This window comes from Corvus cornix, chromosome 1 (assembly GCF_000738735.6).
Source record: "Corvus cornix cornix isolate S_Up_H32 chromosome 1, ASM73873v5, whole genome shotgun sequence".
NCBI classification, from domain to species: Eukaryota; Metazoa; Chordata; class Aves; order Passeriformes; family Corvidae; genus Corvus; species Corvus cornix.
Window position 1 is genome coordinate 97906469 of NC_046332.1, and position 21218 is coordinate 97927686.

Below are 21218 nucleotides of genomic sequence, written 5' to 3' on the forward strand. Positions count from 1 at the left end.
ACTGACTCTGTTCTGGCTCTATGGTAAGACACATCTGAGAAATACAGAAGTGTAGGGCTCATTGAAAGTTTCTGATGAAAGTATTTTTCAACAGAAAACACAGAGATTGCCTAAATGACTCATTTTGTGAGAAGTGGCTTCTGGCTTTGGGAAATGTTTTTCATTAAACTACAGAGCATATACAAAACAGTAACACATTGATTTGGCTGTGCTGTCACGGTGCCTTCCTAGAGTCTGTTTTAGTAATTATGTTCACATTCTCTTCTCTGAGATGGGGAGACCATATTGGGTCCTGAGAGATGCACTTTGGTGCATAGATCCATCTTGGGTGAGAAACTGGGAGCACAAGTGTGTGTACTCTGGTTCCCATGCAGCAGGGCATCAAGTCAACACTAAATGTTAGAACTTTCTGGAATGTTTTCATTTTTATGGAACCTCTGCTTTTTGCCTTTTTTTCCCCCAAAGCAAATACACAATTTCTCTACATACCTCCCTATCATTTTAATGACAATGTTGTTGTTGTCATTAAGATTTCAGTTGTGAAAAGACATTTTGGCCTCTGCAGGAAATAAATGAAAATTTGTGTGTTTCAGCTGGGGTTTGGAGGCAAGGGGGGTTGTGAGGGGAGAAGGGGACAGTGTTTATTTTACCATAATGACCACAAAAAAACCCTCCCCAAAAGTTGACAGCTGCTCAGCACTCAGTTAATGCAGACTGGAACTTGCAGAATTTTTCAAGGTTTAAGATGAGGGTCAGACCAGCCATCTGATAAATTTCTGTCAGCAGGGCTGGATGCACAAATGGGAAGTGCCTGAGTTCCTATTTAGGTTTCAGGTTTAGGTTTTAGTTTGGGTGTTTTCCCTAAGTGTCTGACCTGTTTCCACCTTCCGAGGGGAAGATTGACTGGTAATTCCCAGTCTCTATGGATGGCATGCTGCTTCAAGTAGCAAATGTAAACTAATTTCCTGAAATAACTTCAGCCGTCCCCTGCCCTGGGGTTGGCCTGGAGGGCACGACACAGCCCTGGAGGACCCTGTGAGCATGATTTAGAAAAGAGGCGGAGGAGCTGTCTTTAGATGTTATTTCAAAATTGAAAAGGTTATTTTTCCTTGATTCTTCAGCCAGATCTCCCTTATTTATGGCAGCAGTGCTAAAATATGCCTGGCAAAGGAAGAGCAACCCTTGAGTAAGGGGATGATGGATGTAAATAAACTATTCTTAGCTGACCTGGTTATCACTGTGCTAAACCATGGCTATACATGAGGCTGCCTTCTCCAGAGCCACTTGCATGGCCCATTAGCAGGATTCCCAGTGCTGCAGGAAGGTTTAACTTGAGAACAGTGGTTTGTTGGTGCACAGAGCCAAATCAGGTCGTGTGGTTACTCCGGGAAGCAGGCTATCCTGGCTGCCCAGAGCACAGGGAAGCATGCTGCAGTTTTAGCTTCACTGGAGGCAGCTCAACGCCAGGTGAACCACTTGATTCAGCAAAAGACAAGCAGCCCTAGAAGCACAATTGTGGTATTTGAGATAATGTCCCATATTTTTGCCCCTATATGGGAAGCATTTCTGCAAACCTATCCTGGTAGAACTAAGAGCTGAGTGTTTGTTTAAAGTAAGTGTTATATTCAATTTTGCATGATCTTGACAACCCATCCATCCACTGATGGAGTTTGTATGTTTTGCATCCATTATACTTTGGGAAGTCTTAATCAGCTCAGGTCACATGTTTGGGCACTCTTAAATATCTACAGGATCACAACCCAAATTCTTAAAGCAAGGTTGAAGTGAATAGAACTTCCCATTATGTGTAATTGGGTGCAGGAAAAAGTGTTTCAAGTAAAGAAAGTTCAAACATGTTTGAATGCTTTTTGTTAGTCCTCTTGACATTTTGAAGAATTAAGATGTTATTTCTCATAAAAAACTATTAATCTAGGTAATACCACTTGTCAGTAACAAAAGGAGACCATCAATTAGCAGAAATAAATCTATCACAGTGGTAACTGAAAGTTTCTGTGATTTCCTACAGAAGTTTACATTTCTACAATTAAAAAATGTATTGAGGGGGAGGCTAGTTGTTTGTTCCTTATGAATCAATCTTGGAGATACACAAAACATTAGGATGTTCCTCTTCTCCCCACCATGTCTTTTTTATCTACTTTATTTGAACTGTTTATTTGCAGAGAAGAAGGGAATCAGAAAGAACATTAATGAAATTGAGCATGGTCAGCCAAATTTCTAATGAATAGATTTCTCTGGGTAAAAGCCAAAATCTGTGTCTTGCTTTGGACTGGTAAAAGCTTTACAGTTGTGTATCTGATTGCTACACTGGCATCTGTGGGAGGGAAGAAACCTTAAATGTATTAGTGGAGATCATCTGGTTATTTGTGGCATGGTAACAATATGTGTATAAAGATATGATCTGACACATATGTCAAAGTAATTCCTTTTGACTGACTTCAGGGAAAATGCATTGTAAATCCAACTATTACTTGGTGTGTTTTGGATTCTGATACAAAGGTAGCTGCTATAGAGTGTTTTTTTTTCTGGAGCTGGGAGACAATTTATTTTGCAATCATGCTCATTTTCTCTGATTTTAATTAATTTAAGAAAAGTCATCATTAGAAAAATAAACAAAACCCAGCATTCTTCCTTTCCCTTTCCCAAAGTAAACCTCTGTATGTGGGAAATACCATGTTAATGTCTTAAATTGGCAGTATGCACCCAGAAATGGCATTTGTAATTTTTTTTTTTTTTAAACAAAGTTCATCTTACCACAGAGTACGTCATTGCTGAAACTGAATTTTTGTAAGAGGTTTCATCTTTACCGACTTTCCTACCACCAAACTCTGAAACAGCTATTTATAAAACGCTTTTAAAAGTGGGGGGGTTTTTTTCAACCCACAGCTATCAAATTCTCTTGATTTATTACTATCATGGCCATAGCAATGATACAGATACATTTTAAGCACTTGGAGAAGAAAATGGCCTTAACTGTTGCCGTGAATGTCTGTCTTGTTCTTAATTGTACAGTGATGATTATGCAAAAAGGTCACAGGGGGTTATTAATTATTCAGGTACAAGTCTGTTTATCTGGAAGAAGTGTGTATAAAGTTATACTGGAAGTGGTGCTTTCACTGCCTGCAGTTGCCAGCCTTGGTAACTTAAGTCCTTACCACTATCAGTGCTTCCAGTCTCCTCATCATGTGCCGGAGATGTTTGAGCCCATTTTACAGATGAGGTATTGAGGAGAAAAGAGACTGAGTGGCTTCCCAGGGCAATACGTGGCATGTGTGACGGGAATGGATGTTGGGTACAGCTGATGCTGTCCTCAGCCAGAATCTTAGCAGAAAGTGTTCATCCTTTCCAAAGGAGATGAAATTTTCCTTACAGAGACTGAATGATTTTCAGTACTTTGTTTCTTCCTGTTTTCCATGAAATGCAAACTGTAACAATTAAGACTCAAGTATTTGAGGAAGATGTCTGCCAAATTAGCAAGCTATGGTTTCATATGGAAAACCAGCATCCGAGCTATTGATGAAATACAGCGTGGGATAATAAAAGGCTTACCAGGGTTCGAAAGACCTCTATTTACATAAATATGCAAAGACATCTGTTACAGTCATGAGTGACCTGCTGGTTTAGACCATCAGCAGGGGAAACATCGTAGATCAGCATCACCTGCAGTAGCAGGTGCTACTTTAGGCAGCAGGAATTACTGAAGAGGTTTTCGATGAACAAAGACGACCTTTCCTCTTGCCAAGAAGAGACATGTGGGAAATCAAAACACCCAGCACACGCCTACGGTCTTTCATTTGTAGTGCGCGGTGAGAGCCCAGTGTGTGCCTCTGCGGCCAAAGCTGTACGTGATCACTTATAGGTATGGTGTGGCTGACACAGCTGCAAAGTTTATGTCTGAGAAGTACTTAGGTCTTTTAAAACCACACTACTTAAGTCAGATTCCCAAACAGAAATGAATCATCAAGATTTAATGGAAAACGTTCAAAACAAATTTATCATCTAAACCCAGTGTTTTTATTGCCAGAGTATATGCCCAAAATAGTAATGTAAAACCGTCATCCTAAAGGTTGCGATTACTTAAATGAAAAATTGGAGTTTAATTCTTGCTCACCATTAATCAACAGAGACATTATAACATTACAGCTTTATATAATGCAAGGATATTTGTCTTCCTTGTTGGCTCAAGGTATATGGTGTTCTCTCTCTTTCTCTTCCCCTCTGCCCCATTCATTGTGTAACATGGTTTTCTGAGGAAAGAATCTGTCTTTAGTGGATGAACGACTGGACAAAAAACTGGATTACAAATTCAGGGCTGCAAAAACCTTATAATTTGGTGTGTTATACGTGACTGTAATTGCCATCAGTTCTGAGAAGAAAATGCTCACACAGTAAAGAGAAGTCTCCAAAGAACCTGTAGTAAAGCCACGCAAGTACAAGAGTTGACATTAGAAAAGTCTTCCAATATTTAAAATGTTCCCTCTGACTCTCATATATGTTAAATACTGCTCCTGTGTTGTAAGAGAAGGTGCAGTACAGCCTGCATACTTGATTCACAATTTTTAATGGATGCCTCACACTGGGATGTTACAGCTCTAATAACTGTATGACATCTTTAAATACCTTAACAATTCCCACCTCTATTTTGATAACACATTTCATAGTAAATTAAGGTAAAACAAACCTGTTCTTTTCTCTCCCTTTGAACAGAGCGTGGATCACACTTCTTGTAAACCTCATCATATTGAGGTTGGGCTAAGATGAGCATAACCAGTGACGAAGTGAATTTCTTGGTGTATCGCTATCTCCAGGAATCGGGTAAATTCCTTGTCATCATAACTTCTTCATAACTTCTGGTCATAAATGAAATGGGAAAATTGCCTTTTTGCATGATATTGCTCTAGCAATGTTGCCTTGAGTGTTTCAGACTGATAGACTGAATACCCATGTTTCTTTGAAATCATGGTCTAGAACATAATAAAAGTGGAAACATGCACAGGTACAAAATAAACATTGCAGTTAAGCAAAACAAGGAGGTAAATAACATTATGCTAACAAATGTTTTGGTAGTTATATCATGTCTACCAAAGTCATTTTTGGCAGCAGAGGCAAAAAGCATGTGTATGTTGTATCTTTTTTCTGCTTAGCTACTTGAAATTGTTTACATTGGGTTTATGTTGGCTATAAACAGAAATTTGGGTGCAAGTTTCTGATGTTTTAGACCACTTTTAGGGTTACTGTGTATGTAAACTGATCTGAACAGTGTCAGCATGGCTCTGTCTCAGTAGCACTTCCACCTCTATCTGTTTTCAAATTGGAAAATACCATGGGGCTTTAAAATGTTTTTAAAAAATGAAATTGAAGCTTACATTTTGGGTTTGTTTCCATAATCTTCTTTCCACTCTTTGACTGCAAGAAGTAGAAAATCTCTTAGCTAATGGAAAATGTTCCGTTACTGTAGAGATGATAGGGGAGCTGAGAAACATTGACAAAGGATTTATAACCAACATTACAACCCTTTGTTGGTAAAAGTAGAATTTGCTAAAAATATTTCATGTTTCACATACTGAAACAAACAAACAAACAAATCTGTGGAAAATAGATGTTATCCTGTCAGAAGACTTGAAGCCAGTTTTAGAATAAACCCTCAAGACCTGAGGGATGTCTTGTACAAAGAATCAAAATTCCAGCAGGTAGAAGATATGGCCTTAGCCTGCTTCTGTTGGTCACAGTAACTAGTATTCATTAGATACATTATTTTGAGTTGTTTCTTCCACTTGCAAGACTATTTCAGTCCCAGGAAACCAAATACCTATGCAAAGAATCTCCACTGAAGTTAAGGTTAATCATACTTTTTAGGGTTTGGTCTTTTAAAACAGTTCTTTGAGAGTCCACTTGTGGCCTGTGTTAGATCTTGTCTCACACTCTATTCTAATGGAGCTTATAAAAAGTTGTCTAGATGTGTGCAAACAGATGAAAGAAAAACAGGAACTAACAAAACTAAAACTTCATCCAGACAAAGTTTATTTTTAAAAATAAGCCATTGTGTACCGGACTGGAAAGAGCTTTTAGACATTAGAGCAGTGCACCAATGGATGTAATCAAAGCATAAAGAATCCTGAAATTACTTTGCGTTATGTTTGGGTTGTAGAAGATTCTACATAACAGTGTATTAATACAGTTGCTTTTCCTGATGTGAAAAAAGAAACCAACCTTTTAAATTCCTCTTGATACATCAGGAGGTGAGTTAGTGTTGTGTAGCCAAATGTCAGGAAAAAGCTACTGTAGGTAACATCTCCCACAAGCAAGCAATCACTTTTGCCATTTTACAGAGAACTTTACATGCAAATGTGTATGTTAATGGCAAGTTGTACTGCTCTTACCTTCTTATCTAGAGTGTCAAAAGGTTTTCTTATTTAATCCACACATACTGAAGGCATTCATAGAAACATTGTATTTCCACTGTTCTGTTGTATTTTACACATATAAGAGAGAGGAAGTTGAGGTTAAATATTTGAAGAAATATTCAAATATGCTTCAAACTGGTATGGACGTACTAGATATACCTGGCAGTTTGTTAGGAATTCCATTCAGCAAACAAGAGCTATAACCAGTGATGAATTCACTGAACTGCTACAAGAGCTTCTTACGTTTAATTTTTTCCTACTGTCATTGTTTTTTCCAAGGAGATTTTTATATCTGTATTTTCAGATGAAGTAAGACAATAAGATGGAAACTGTTATACAGCCTTTTGCCTTTCCACCTGCTACTATAAATGATGTAAGATGTGACAGCAGACAAAAGATATTTAATCCATAGCTTCAGAAATAATGTGTGCCAGATTTAAAGGGCTAGTGTTTAAACACAGTCTGAGTTCAAACCCCCCTGCAGTTTAAGGAGTTTGCAAAAAACAGGGATTTTACATTGATTATTTGTTAACATTAGCTGAACCCAAAGCTTCTAAAAATTTTCATAGACACAACTATGAATGTGGCTTACAAGACCATATAGAAGTTCACTTCTTTTTTTTCAGGTATCTGTCCTTTAATCTTATCATGGAAAACTTCAAGACTTTCCCATAAAATGTAGGCAAATGGTGGGAGGAAGAGAGAAATAGCAAAGGAGATACATATGGCAGAATAAGTATATAAAAAGCAAAATGTCCCTGTAATATTTCATCTATTTTGCATCTGCGAGGTACATAAATGCTTGAGATTCTTTGAAGCATTGTAGCAAAGATGCTGAAGGGGGCTATACACTTCATTATGAGAATACTGGCACGTGATTCTAGTTGTTCATCTCTTGTATATATTTCCTCAATTTTCTGTCAGACCAGAAACCTTGCACAAGAGAGTATTAATAGAGTTGAACTGTCTAAGCCATTATTGTTGCTTTTTAACAAATCTTGGCATACTAAAGGGAGTTTCAGTGAACTGGAAAAAGCAAATGTTGTGTCAGAATTTTTAAAGGTTAAACAAGATGATCCAGGTAACAGTAGATCAAGGACAGTCATTGGAAGGCTGAGACTAAGTATCTCCAACAAAGATTAAGAGATGACATCATGCCAAATGCCAGCCAGCAAGTTTTTATGGGTAATAGATCTTGTCAAACATACTTGATGCTGCTTTTTCCGAGATCAGAAATGAAGTTGACAGAGATAGCTGTGCTGACATTAATACACTTAGACTACTTTATGACATTTATTTAGTCTTGTTGACACTGTGTTTAAAATGAAGTAACAGTGAGTAAAATCTGTGTAATCCAGAATTACCAAATGGATTAAAAATGGGATAACAGAAACATCTTGAAAAGCAATTATAGTTGGGGCTAATTCATCTCAAGGGTTACTTCTAGTGGGAACTCACAGGAATCTGTTCTTGGCACAATGCTGCTCAAGTGCTTTATCGGTTACCTGGAAGGAAATATAAAATGATTACCAAGTACATCTGCAGATGGAATGAAATGGTAAGTTGTGGCATTTGGGGAGTTATACTGACTGATCGTGGGTTTAACAGAAACAAATACAGCCAGGAAGACTGCTTTGAGCTGCCTGCTGCTGGAGGAGCAGGCTGGAGAAGATGCTTGGTCCAGGCACAATGCAGTCAAATCCCTCCTGTACAACACAGGACTTGGACAAGTTAAGGCTCTAAATGTTTAGCTGTATTAAAGTAAGCTTGTAAATAGTTGCCTCTTCACATAGGTGACTGTCTCAGCGCTTATCTATGCCCAGAAAATCAAAGCAGTCCATCATAATGTCCATTTATGCTCTATGGCTTCATGCCATGGGAATTCCGCTACTAAGGTCACTAGGTGTTGTCACTTCCACAGTAAGACCATGAATGCCCCCTTCTTGAGATACAAAGAGAACACGTGTTTATTTTCAGTTCAAGGTTATCTCTTCTATCCAAAGTCAGGTCTTGCAATGTCTAGTTTTCTCCTTTTTTTATTATGAACTTTTTAAGTGCACAATTTAAAGTGATCATTCTTAAAAGTGCTGAGGTCTTTCAAGCATTGTTTATCTCAGGAGTCAAACTTCTTAAAGTCAGGTTATATTTATGTGTAGGTGTCTTGATACAAAGTCTACCTTTAAATTAAATGTTGGCCCCAGTTACTAAAATCAGGCTTAGGTACGTCTATACTGAGTGTACAGCCAGTGTGGAGACAGGAGCACTCAAAATACTCCTGTGGTGGACGCAGTTATATCAACAAAGCAGGTACATTGATGAAAGTGAAAGAAGCTATACCAAGTAGCCACAGTTCTGGTATCCAAATTATGTTTATTAATTATAACTAATAGTATATAATATATAATATTAATATAATATTGATATAATAATATTAATTGTATTAACTTGTACCTCTTCAATCACCTGAGAAGCATACTTTTGCTAGCAGCCATCTTCATTGCTGATATAGACCTTCTGTTGGGTTTCTTCAGTTTCTGAGAAAAAATATAGAATTCATAATATAGAGTTTTCCTATTCTGTTTTTTCCAAAAGAAAAACAGACAATTATTTGTCTTTTGGAATGAAGGTCAAAGCAGTACAGTGCAATGAGGAGTAATAAGGATCCGAAGGAAATTTCTAAGAGTTGAGGGAGGACGGCAAAACCAAGGGAAATCAAATCTCTCTCATACTTTTTAATCTAAAATGTGTTGCCATCTGTTGTGAGTGACAAATCCTATCATCAGTCCAAATTCTGCAATAAATTTCCTTCCCTACCCAGCCCAATATTATCGATTTAGTTATTAAAGCTTTTTCAAATTGGGTATTTTGGATGCATTAATCACTTATCAGTGTTCCTTTCTAGCATTTATATGCATGTTGCAGTCTAGAATTCTTGTCTGAAAATCAGTTCCCCAGTTGCCTGTGGCTTACACTCTTCTCTAGTAGAACATTTATTGTAATGAATGTCTTGCAATGACTGGTTAGCGTTAAGATTGTGTGAGTTTCCATTTTCACTCAAATTTTTACTTTTTGGTTTGAATTTTTCCATGTTTTATGACACATACTTGATAACTGTTCCCCAGTGTATAATCTGCACCATGTACAATCTGTACCACGTCTAAGACAATAAAAACAGTAGCTAGATGTTTTTGCTAAAAAGATGTCAATGACATTTTTAGATGCTGACTTGGGACAATTTACCATTTTACTTTAGAATTTTCATTTGTTTTCTTCCCAACCATAAAATGAAGACAGCTAATAAAAAAGGTTTTTCCCTTCTGTAAATTCAGGGTTATACCAGCACATTGGTCTGCCTGGTTCATAGTTTTTCCTTGTTCTCCTAGAAAAAAAGATTTTCTCTCAGGTTTTAAGCATATATTCAAGGGCATAGAGCAAAGGGTTTCTGTGAATCACAAAATCCGTTGTAGTTAAGCGTGTGCAAATATGGGCCTTTCCTGTTAACCACATCCAAGGCATTTTGCTGTCATTTTGCCTTTGGAAATTATGAGAGAATCCAAAATGTTGATATTACAGTGTTTCTGTGATTTCATCCTTGTGATGAAACTAAATACTAATAGTTGGAATAGTACTAAATTACAATTTTTTCCCAATGACATCTGCAATTTTTTGAAAAGAAAGTAACAAAGTTTGAAGGAAACTACTTTTTTATAGAATAATTCTCTTCTTCAACAAAGAAATTTTACAGAAAATGTAAATATCACAGTTTGCTTGTGTAAGTTCTCAGGCAGTAGGGAATGACTGAAGATCAGTATTCTGTTCTTTTGAATTGGTTCCTGATCAACAGTCTTTACTTACATAAGCCTGTGTAATTTTTCTCTGAAGTCCATACTTTGCCTGCATGAGGTATGTTTAGAGTATTTTTTGAACAACTGTGTATGGCACAGAGTCCCTGAGTCATAGACGAGAGACGTGCACGTTGAAAATAATTCAGATTAAGCAAAGCATGAAAGATTGGCATATATAGGTCAGCTAAATTTGCTTCAAAGCTGCTTCCTTTGTGTAGGAAGACTGCTTCTAGGTAGAAGGAGAATGTACAGTGCATGTTTTTTTCTTAAATTATTAAAATCTATACCTTGAGGAGTAATTTATTAGAAGAATGAATCACTTGGTCAATAAAAGCACTTGTCCAGTGTGACAGTAAAAGTAATAATGTGCACTGAATGGCAGAGTCAGTGGTTAATGATTTTTCTTTTGCCTTTTTTTATGTTTTCTTGCAATTTGGCTCATTAGGATCATAGGAGAGCTCAGTCTGGATGGTAGATGAGATGACAGAATCAGAGAATAGTTCAGGTTGGCAGGGGCCTTTGGAGATCAACTAATCCCTCTCCCCTGCTCACAGCAGGGTCAGCTGTAGTAGGTTGCCCAGCGCTGTGTCTGGTTGGGATTTGAGTATCTCCCAAGGATCGAGAGACTCCACAACCTCACTGGACAGCCAGTTCCAATACTTACATCACCCCCGCAGTAAAAAATGGTTTATTTTGTTTCAGTGGAATTTCATGTGGTTCAGTTTGTGTGCATTGCCTCCTGTCACTGGGCACCACTGGAAAAGGTGTCCATCCTCTTTGCACCTCCCTCAGGTATTTTTGCACATGGATAAGGTCCTCTGTGAGCCTTCTCTTCTCCAGGCTGAGCAGTCCCAGCTCTCTCAGCCTCTCCTTGTATGGCATATGCTCCAGTCTATTGATTATCTTTGTGGTCTTTCACTGGTCTCTCTCCAGTATATCCCTGTCTCTCTTGTACTGGGGAGCCCAGACTTGGATGCAGTGTTCCAGGCCTGTCTCACCAGTGCTGAGTAGAGGGCAAGGATCCCCTCCACTGACCTTCTGGCAGTGCTTTTTGTAGTACAGCTCAGGATGCTCTTGGCTTTTCTTGCTGCAAGGGCACACTGCTGGCTCATGTTCAGGTAGTCCAACCTTCTGCTCAACGCTGGAGAGCCTCAAAGATCCTTTAAACAACCTGTACTTAAAGGTCTGCAGGGCAGTCACTGCAATGTTCCCAAGGCTCTGTACATAGATGTGTTCTAAAGGCAGGGATGATGGAGACCTTTTGTTTGCTGAGGGAAAAGTGCACCCTTGAAATGACAGCCTGCCAGCCAAAGATAAAACAAACATTTTAGTGTTGTTTCAGTGACAAATCTGTGGCTGCATTATTTGTCTCTACATTCATGTTACCACAGTCCCTTGGGCCTCATGTGTCCAGCCTGCAGCACAGAGTGACTGTAGCTCACAGACCAACCTCAGCTGCACCCGCATAAAGACACTTCTGACCTTCTTTTTGCACAGGTACTTCTGTGCTGGTGTAACTGGGTGCTGACCAGGTATTACTGAATAAATAAAGTGATACATTTTTCAAGGGCATACATAAAAACAGAGTGTTTATATCTGGCCCTAAAGTTTCTGTCCCTCACTTTTCCTGTTTGAAAGCAAAGTTATACTATGAACAGTACCTCAAAGCAGATGTTGAATGTTTATAGTCCTAAAATGTGTTGAAATCCTCTGAGTAAAGAGTATTACGTGGGTGCTGGGACATATTTAACATTCTTTTTCAATTATTTCAGAGTACTGTTTATGAATTTATGGGTGAATATATATCTCTAAATGCAGGATGAATGAGATGCTAACTGTATTTTTCAGGAACTGGTGTTAAGACTGAAGGCAGGGGTTCTTTCACCTTTTCAGTTGTACAATACTAAGGCTTTAGAGCAAAACAAACTCTACTTTTAATTCTCATGGTTTAGCACAGACCTGATTTGTGGGCATGCAGTCCTATTTATATGATGCATTATCCTTTTTAGGGCCAGCCTACGCAATTAAAATAAAATAACTTAAGGTTTTGATCCAAATCTGTTGATTTATGGGAAGTTGGCTATAGAATCAGCCAAGAACCATAGGACCAAAAGTCACAAGAGTTTTCATGAATTATTTTAGATCAATAAGACCACAGTGTTGTTCTAGGAGTGCAATACGTGTTAAAGTGACTGTTGGATAAGAAGACTTAAGAAATTTGACCCAAAAAATGGTTTAAATCAAAGTGTTTCATAAAAGTCACCTCAGAATGAATGTAGCTATGTAACATGAAGCCATCTGTAACTACACATACTGCATGTAATATAATATATATGTAATGCCTCCAGCATAATTTTTTTGTAGTAAAATGGTGTATTATCAAAAGGGTATATAAGGGATTTTAATAAACCATGACTCCTTTTTTTTATATCTCCTCTACTTTCCTGTATTTCTTCTAAACTGGGAAGGTAGTGACTGTATGATTCCAGAAACAGTGGGACTGACTCTGAATTGACATTATAGTTCATTGTTTGAGAATGGATTATGCTGAAAAGACAAATTGATTTCTAAAATAAGAACTGTATTATTATGCATAGTTTCTGTCTCTGCTAGTAAAGATTTATTCTCTTTGTAAACAATAAATACATTTTAAGAAAATCAGGGTCAGCATTAGAAGGCAGCAAGCCTTGTTGGGCTGCAGTTCCCAAAGCATTTTTGTTTAAAATTAACAAAGCTACAGATCTTGGGAAGGATGAAACTGAGCACCTGTGCAAGTCAAAACCAAACTGGACACTTTTTTGGTAGAGCATTGAGTACATACTAGCTGTATTTGATGGTTGGCTTCACAAAATCCAACTTCTGTGATGGTTAGGAAAAAGTATTTTTACAGGTAAAGAGGTTATTGGTTTTGTCCTACTTTGTTCTGGTAAATTTTTAAAAGAATGTTAGAGACTGTATGAGACCCATTTTTATGGTTTTATATGCACAGAATTATGACTTTTGTGACCAGATATCTCTTTACATACAAATGTATAAACCATCGTTTCAAATGTTTTGTGGTGCAGTTCAAGAGGTCCGTTTGAAAATTTCTTTCTATTTACCCTGTTTCATAATTGGTGCAGAATTTTTACGTTCGTGTGAAGGAAAGAAACACACTGAGTATTTTGGGGGTTTGCCATTTGCAAAAGCCTGCTTACTTCATATTTCCTTCTAGGTCTCTTCACAGTTTTCTAAACATGGCTATTTCAATTTTTCTTTGGCCTGAAAGTTGCCATACAGTGTTGGACCTTGGAGACAGAGCAAACACAGTGATTTTTAAGTTACACAAACATAAACAATTACACCTTTACAAATTTATTCCATGGCACACATTTTGGTTCTGATCACTTCACATCCTGTTTTTTAAAGCTTGCATGAATACAGCATTTTTAGGCTATTAAGAAAATAGCATATTGGGTAGAAGACAGGTGTGTAAAGGTCAAAATGGCTTTGCTGGTAAAACCAGTGCAGTGCTACACATTTCTCACTTTACTGCTTTTCAGTCTGAGTCTCCAGGCCCGGTGGAGCTTTGCAAGTTTTACTAATAACCTCTATGCTGAGAATGTTCTGCCTGCAGAGCAGTGAAACTTACAGACCACCCCTCCTCACACCCATCCTGTGTTAGGGCTCCATTTGTAGTTATCACCCACAGTAACCATCCTGGTGTTAGGTTCCTGAATGTCCACTGAGTGTCACCTGTGGTGTTCTACTTGCCACCACTTTGAGGTGCATGTTAGAGCAGAGAGAAGAACATAGCTTAAGGAAAGTCTATACAACTGTGAGAGCCTCTTCTATAAACATGATCCTTAAAATGATGCACGTCTCTCTCTTTGGATGTTTGGTTGCACAGACAGGGCTAAAAGATAACACCATCCCATTAATTTAGAAGAAAAATATTATTTTCGTCCTTGTGGCCTTCGTAAGCTGTTTCAAACTTTGCTCATAGTTGCAGTAAATTGCTAGATCTGTATTCATATTTATTTGCAATTGTCATTCTCATTTACACAGAGTGAGTGAAAAAGAGGATTATTTCAGACCTTGTTTTCAAGAGATTTTTATAAGTTCCTCTTTCCATTGCTTGTGCTGTTTTCTGTCTATATCGTATTTCTCTTTTTGTTAATTTGCAGCCCTCAGAAAGGCTTAAACAGTGAGTGCCAAGTACCACTCATCAAAAGATCATTTCCAAGTTGTATTAATCTTTTCCAACATATTTTCCTGCATGAAAAAGAAAAAAAAACCTGCCAAAAACATTCTTTGGCACATAATAAAATAATTTTGGGTAGCAGACATTTACTCTGAATTCTTGGCAGAAGGTGAACAGGTCCAATATCCTAGGAAAAAAGGGTGTAACATTTAATATTAGTGAATAATCACTTCTACAAAACTTTAGGTAACTAGACATACTGTAATTTTACCTACAGCTAGGAATCCTTTTTTTATACTTCCCAGTGACTGTGAAAGAGCTTGTAATACAGGACACGTTTCCCAGGGTTCTGGAAATAATTTTAATCGTTTAGCAATCCTAATCTTGAAACAAATGTGCAAGCCCTATTGTTCAGCTGATTTTTCTAAAAATATATTTCAACTGCAGTTCTCTATTTTAAATTGCTAATGTGTGTCCTTGTTAAGCCCTTTATGTAATTGCAAAGGTAAGTCTTCAAAATAAGCAGGCACTGCCAAAACCAGAGGGGCACTCTAGGATGTATTACTGAGAAACAGAAACCTCAACTAAGAGAAGAATCTCAGTCTGCTGTGAACAACAAACAAGATCTGGTGTAGGATTCTTGTCCACCGTTATTTTTTGTAACTGTTAGTAGGATCTTATCAGTGGCTTAAGGCACCAGACACTTACTGTGACCAAACATATTTCAAAGAAACTGGTTGTTCTTTTTGTGAAGCCTCTGCATATAATTTTTACAGATACATAATTCAGTTTAGACAAAAATCTGAGCAGAAGCAAGGATAGGGATCTATGTTACATTCTCAGCTGTCACTCAATGCATCATATAGAAGAGAAAATGCTAGGCTAAGATGGCAGCAGCAGTGAAGTATGGTGAAGAGCGTCATTGTATCCTCTTGGACAAGAAATTACATCACTTGCCTCAAGAACTAGATTAGCATGTGCTAGACCCCAAATTAAGAAAATACAGTTGTTCTGACTAAAGTTGTTTGCTTCTGGTTTTGCATACATAAATTGCATTCAAATCTGCCCTTAGGGATACATGTACCTTGCTTCTCTATATTGATAAATCTAGACCTACAAAAGTCTTCATTTGACATTAACTGTGTTGTTTGTACATCATTCGTTTTTGGAGGAAATTATTGTGTTCGTGGTAGTATTTCATGGGGGGAGGGGGGGTGTGGACTTTGTTTTAACCGCTGTGATGAGGCTCTGATTTATTTCAGAACACCACATTGCACCACTCTGCCCTCCTTGCCTTCCTGCTTACATGGCACTCCCAGGACCCAAATGTCAAACTCGGGATGAATGTTTTTCCACTGCTTGCATCTGGTTTCTTTGGCAAGCAGTTGTCTGGGCAGCTTTGGAGTTACTTGGGTTTGGTAACATGGTAAAGCAGCTGATGGGGTTGTGTGTGAACGTCTGCTCCTCCAGCACATGATTTTCTTTTGACTCATAACATGGTGGAATGTTTCTGCTTGATGTCTCTGAATCTCCCAGGAATTTTGCCCATATACCCATTTATGGTCATAACGATGACTTTCCTTTGCCCCTCGCAACCTTTTTTTTTTTTTTGCCATGCAGCCTGTATAGCTGTAGTCAGCTCTAACATGACTTCCATTCTTGCATGAATTGTTCTTTGGTCAAAGTCTCAGCACTAGTGCCAGGTACAAGACTTACCTTAAAGAAAACAGGCACTTGGGCAGCCAGAAAACTTGAGATTGCTGGTGGATCCCATTATAGCAGCTGCAGGTTGATTCTGCTGAGCCAGAAGTTTTAAAAATTTTAAAGCCTTCCTCATTTTTGTCTCCTCTACTTGCCAAATACTTTGAAGGGGAACACTGTGTTACTTCAGAGGTGAGGATTAGAGGAGCTCATATTGGAAATTTCCACAAAGAAAGACAACACAATGTCCGAGAAATCAATTAAACAAGAAGTGCTGGTTATTTCCATGTGGAGATGGTTACATTTTTAGAGAAAAAAAAGGGGTTGTCAAATAGTTTATGCCTTTTGTTTTTCATCTCTCTTTTTTTAAAGTAATAACATACTAATCTAGTGATTTCCAGAAATTGAACTTAAGATCTCTGTATTTGCAAACCTCAGTCTGCACTGCTTGAATTAAAGAAATAGGAAAATTTATTGAAGGAAATGACACAGATCTCCAAATGAAATCTCACTATTTTCCAGAAGAGAAGGCCACACAGGGCATTAGTTATACAAAGATTTGTAGGAATGGCTTGTTACTTGTACTCAGTCTTGGGATAGAGGCTTCATCAAGATACCCAAGGTGTGTGTAAAAGGCAACTTGATGTTCATAATTCTTTATTCTCTGCTTCGTTCTACAGTAGTAAATGTTTCAGCGAAGGATCCTATAGTGTAATTGAACCAAGTAATTTGCAAATAACTGAAAAACACGTGGGTTTTAAAAATTATTTGAACAGCAAGCTATTTAGATTAACTAGAGAAAATTAAGTCCACGTAGCTCACAAACAGAAAACTTTGTTCAACAGATCACTTAACTGTGGCTCATCAGGGCATCCCCAAGGTAACTCCCAAGTAACCAGCAAAGACTGAAACAGTTCAAAAGTTGTTGCTTCCACCGACCCCTCTTTGTCATTCCCCTCAGCCGTACAAACACAGAAGTAGGTACTGTAGCTGCTACAACTCAAGGTTTCAGTTTTCCAAAAACATGCTTTTTGTGGTGCTAAAGAGATTGGGAAATGAGCACTTGGTGGATGTCAATTTTATCTGGAGCTGTGAGTGCCCGATGAGCCAGCCTGGGGAATACTCAACATCACCCCAGTTGCGAGCCTAAAAGGAGGAATGCTTTGCTCCCAGAGGATGTGAGACACATCTCTGGAGAAGAAAAGTCATTCCCCAGGCTGTGTGGCTGCCCAGTTGCCTTTGCTATACCTAGATTTGACAGGCATTGCTGATGTGAGCCAGGTATATCGCAAACAATTAAAACTATGTAGCCTGCAGATCAAACAAGCATGCAACAAGCATCCTTGTGTTCATTAAATAAAATGTAGTCATTTTATGATCAATGACAAATCTAGCTTCAAAGGGAAGCCATTTTTAACTGAAAAAGGAGCAGCCAAGGGAAAAACCCTCCATCATCTCCATTTTTGCAGTTATAGCAAAACCTATCAGTGAAATTTTGCAAAACGCAGTCCTACATATGCATTTTTTGGCACTGCCTAGGGCAAGAATTCCCAAATGGCTTTGTATGTACCACTGAGAGTATATACAGACACCTCAGTGTGGGAAAAGATACAGCACAGAACCGGGACCTGTTACCACTGTCAGTACAAAAAAAAGTGTGGGAATCTCTCAATTAGGAATTTCAGTCAGTTTTCAAGTCTGTTTTTGACTTGGCATAACAATTTTTTAGGTATGGGGGGTCATTTAAGTAGTTGTTTTCTGCATTCATTTTTTCCTCTCTGCTTTTATGCTCTGTAAGATGTTTCAAGTCCAACTATTCCACAGTTAAGTCACCTCCATTCATACCAAGATCATCCCAAGATGTGCACTGTTCATTTGGGTTTATTTTTCATACATGATAATGTATTTACAGATTATGCATAGCTTGATGGTTTCTGTTTTCCCATCTTTTTTGAGGCAGAAGAAACCTGGAAGCCATTCTCTCAAGTCTGCTGAAAGATGCCATTTAGGGCACTGGTCATGTCACAGCAAAAGCGACTGGTTCACTGCTATGAAACCTGTTCAGTGTGTTTTGTGTTCATGCTTTTAACCTTAAAAGCTCATAGTCTCACTGCATATGTCTTCAAAGGGTTTATTGCACTAAGATTTTGTCTACTGGTGCTATTTGAATAGAAATTACTGTTTTATGGAGTGATTATTGCAGTCACCAGAGTGACAGAATTTATGAGAAAGAATGCATACGGACACGGATTTGCAACTTTCATTCATTTCACTGCTGCCACGGCATTTTCAGTTTGTGTCTGCTGTAATTTCACATCATCCCTACCACATCCTTTCTTGAGATCCCCACTTGCAGAGCACCTTCTGTCTCTGCTCATGCTCCCCAACTGCCTTGACAGACTGGAAGTGGGGGTGGTGCTTGTGTCTTGGCTTTGCATCCCCAGTGTAATTTCATGATCTTAGATGGAGGGCCAAGTTAAGAAGCTAACGCTTTTCAAAAATTGCCTTTGTTTAATAGAAATCACCTTTTTGTAATACTGAACTACAGAGCTGCAACTTTGCTGTGTAATTCAGTGTACTTGAATGCAGAGCCCTGAAGAGAACTGATGGCATCTGGTAACTGTAAAAATAAAGCTCAGGTGATTCTTCAGTGTTAGCAGAAACCTGATGTAGGTACAGCTTCATTGAGGATTTTGTTGACTGTGTGAGGTACTTCTAAAACCAGTCCACTTTCGTATGAGCCTTATAAAACTGTGGTGATACAAGAAATCAGGAGGGAATCAGCTATCTGTTGGAGGACTGGTTGGCATGTTTCTGTTGTTTTTCTTTTAACTACAGTTGTATGGGAGGACTTTTTCAAGAGGGGTGAGGAGCACCATGTCCAGCAGCACCCATTCAAACAGTTTTGCTCCATTGATTTTTGCTATCCGATCTTGTCAAATAAAATCTTAGGAAAGTTTCTCACAACTGCTGGAGGTGTGTGAGTGAGATTGTTCCTCAGTAACAGTGTACCAGGAGTTTTGTGTTTCCTCATCTAACTGGTAATGTTTCGTAATAGTTTCTCAGCATAGAGAGAAACAGTAAGATAACAAGTTCCTTTGCAAAAACACAAGTTTTGCACTGAGAAGTTTCTTCTTTCACATGCTATGAGGTGAGATGTTTTGCTCTCTGGGGATCAGGACTGAACAAAGAGGTTTAGCTGTGTGCACAATCATCTGTGTCCTGGCAAAGATGGGGCTTGAGATATGCCAGAAGCCAACTAAAAAGTCTGCAAGATACAAAATGGAATAATGAGATGTAAAACATCATACTTAAAATTATGCCTGCCCCAGATCCACAGTCATGGTTTTCCACTTTTTTATTTTTTCCATCCATGTTAGTTGGTTGCCATTTTTATGCCATCCACCTGTTGTTTTAATCAGAGACCATGTTACAATTTTCTGAGCTGTTGACCTGCAAACCAGCTGCTGGGTTTTTTAGCAGTCACCTTTAGTGCTCTTGGACAACAGCTTAATTTTCTCATTCTTATGTACATTTGCCAATTTATTTGTCATGCATTTTTAAGTCGTTCTGTTTTAAGAAAGATTTGTTGCCACTGTTGGCAAATTCAAATACACAAAAATATAAATTAAGAGGGATCTGATTCGCTAATTCTGGTTAGTTGTATGCCATGCATTTATAGATACACATAGAGACTTCAGTGTTCGGTGATCAGGCCCTAGATCTCTCAGGTGCAGGCTGTGTATGCTCAGTGCTTGATTTCTTCCTCGTTGTGATGCCCAGTAATGGGCTTAGATGTCCTACAAAACTAATAACAAGGGAAAAACACTGCCCTGCACATCTTACAGACTTATTTTGCAGCAGGAGGTCCAGCAGCTCATAAACTAGACCAGGACATAAAGAGCAGTACAAAGTAAGAATTGGACATGGGATTACATAAATGATACTGCAGTTTTTCACTTTGGGTTTATATCTGTGCTATTTTTATGCCTTGTAATCCTATGGAATTCTGTTCATAGGTGGACCTGCCATTTCCTAAGAAGTGTCCAAAGCATCCCAAGCATCCCCCAAAACTGGGAGAGTGCCAGGAAGGAAAATTAGGGTTGGGAAGGGAGAGGATGGAGGCTGTTACCAGGAAAAAGAGAAAAGTAGCAGCAAAATAAAATGTGTAGGGGGAAGGGGAGAATCGGAGAAATACATACTTTGGTTTCAAATGTGGGAGGCATTCTGTTTCTCAGCTTGTTTTTGCTAGCTATCTATGTTAATAATTGAGCTAGCTGGAAAAATATCTTGAAAAGAGAGAAAGAAAGCAGTACTGTAGAGTGAGCCCAAAATCACATCCCCAGCCTGCACACAATTGGACATTGCAGTGATATGGGGGAAATCCCTTAACGGACAAAACTATAAATGAAACTAGTGTTGACAAGGGGAAGAGGCACAGCTATATTTAACTGAAGTATTTTCATTTGAAAGCTGCTTTCTTTTTCTTTTTGGGGGGGGGTTTGTTGTTTGCTTTTTTTCTTGTCTAGTTGGTGGAGACTGTGAGGGCTCTTCCTGTTTGAGACAGTGCATGGGTGGTTTCTCCAAGGCTTTTAATGTTAGATTAATGCTCTGGAGACAGTGTGATGATAAATGGATTCCTACAGTTATATCTACATCCTGTTCCCCCTCCCCCCCTCCCGCAGCTGCCCCTCCATACAGTCGCTCTGCAGCGCCTGCCTCCATACCCAGCAACAGTTCTGAGCAGCTTCAGCCACAATTTAAGGCAGCACTCTTTAAAGTTTGTCTGCTGAAATTCTTTACTTTTCAGTGCTGTCACCTTCACTGCCACTTACTTAGACAATAACAAAAATGAAACAGGGAAGAGAAAGACTTTTGGCTGAAGTACAGGCCACCTCACTGGCTTGTCATCTGCTGTGTGGCAGATCCCAATTAATTACTTTTGCTATTGCTATTCACATACAGAAAATAGGTTTACAGGAATGGCCTTCTTGTAGTTTCACATTTTAACGGCAGTGCTCTGCCCATCATATTGTACTAAGCAATAAATGAGCAGAGGATTTGAAA

General features: G+C 38.5%; 1 protein-coding gene across 5 annotated transcripts in view; it reads left to right on the forward strand.

Annotated features, from left to right (window-relative positions):
* The window catches only part of TBL1X (transducin beta like 1 X-linked), a 192867-nt gene that overhangs the window by 133967 nt on the left and 37682 nt on the right, over positions 1–21218 (forward strand). For 3 of the 5 annotated variants that reach the window (XM_039550258.1, XM_039550266.1, XM_039550261.1), the window contains one exon: positions 4726–4833. The exons of the other annotated variants lie outside the window; for them this stretch is intronic. In XM_039550258.1, the coding sequence (XP_039406192.1) occupies positions 4776–4833 (58 nt within the window). In that variant the 5' untranslated portion in view covers positions 4726–4775. The remainder of the gene's footprint in view (positions 1–4725; positions 4834–21218) is intronic. 5 annotated transcript variants of the gene reach the window in all.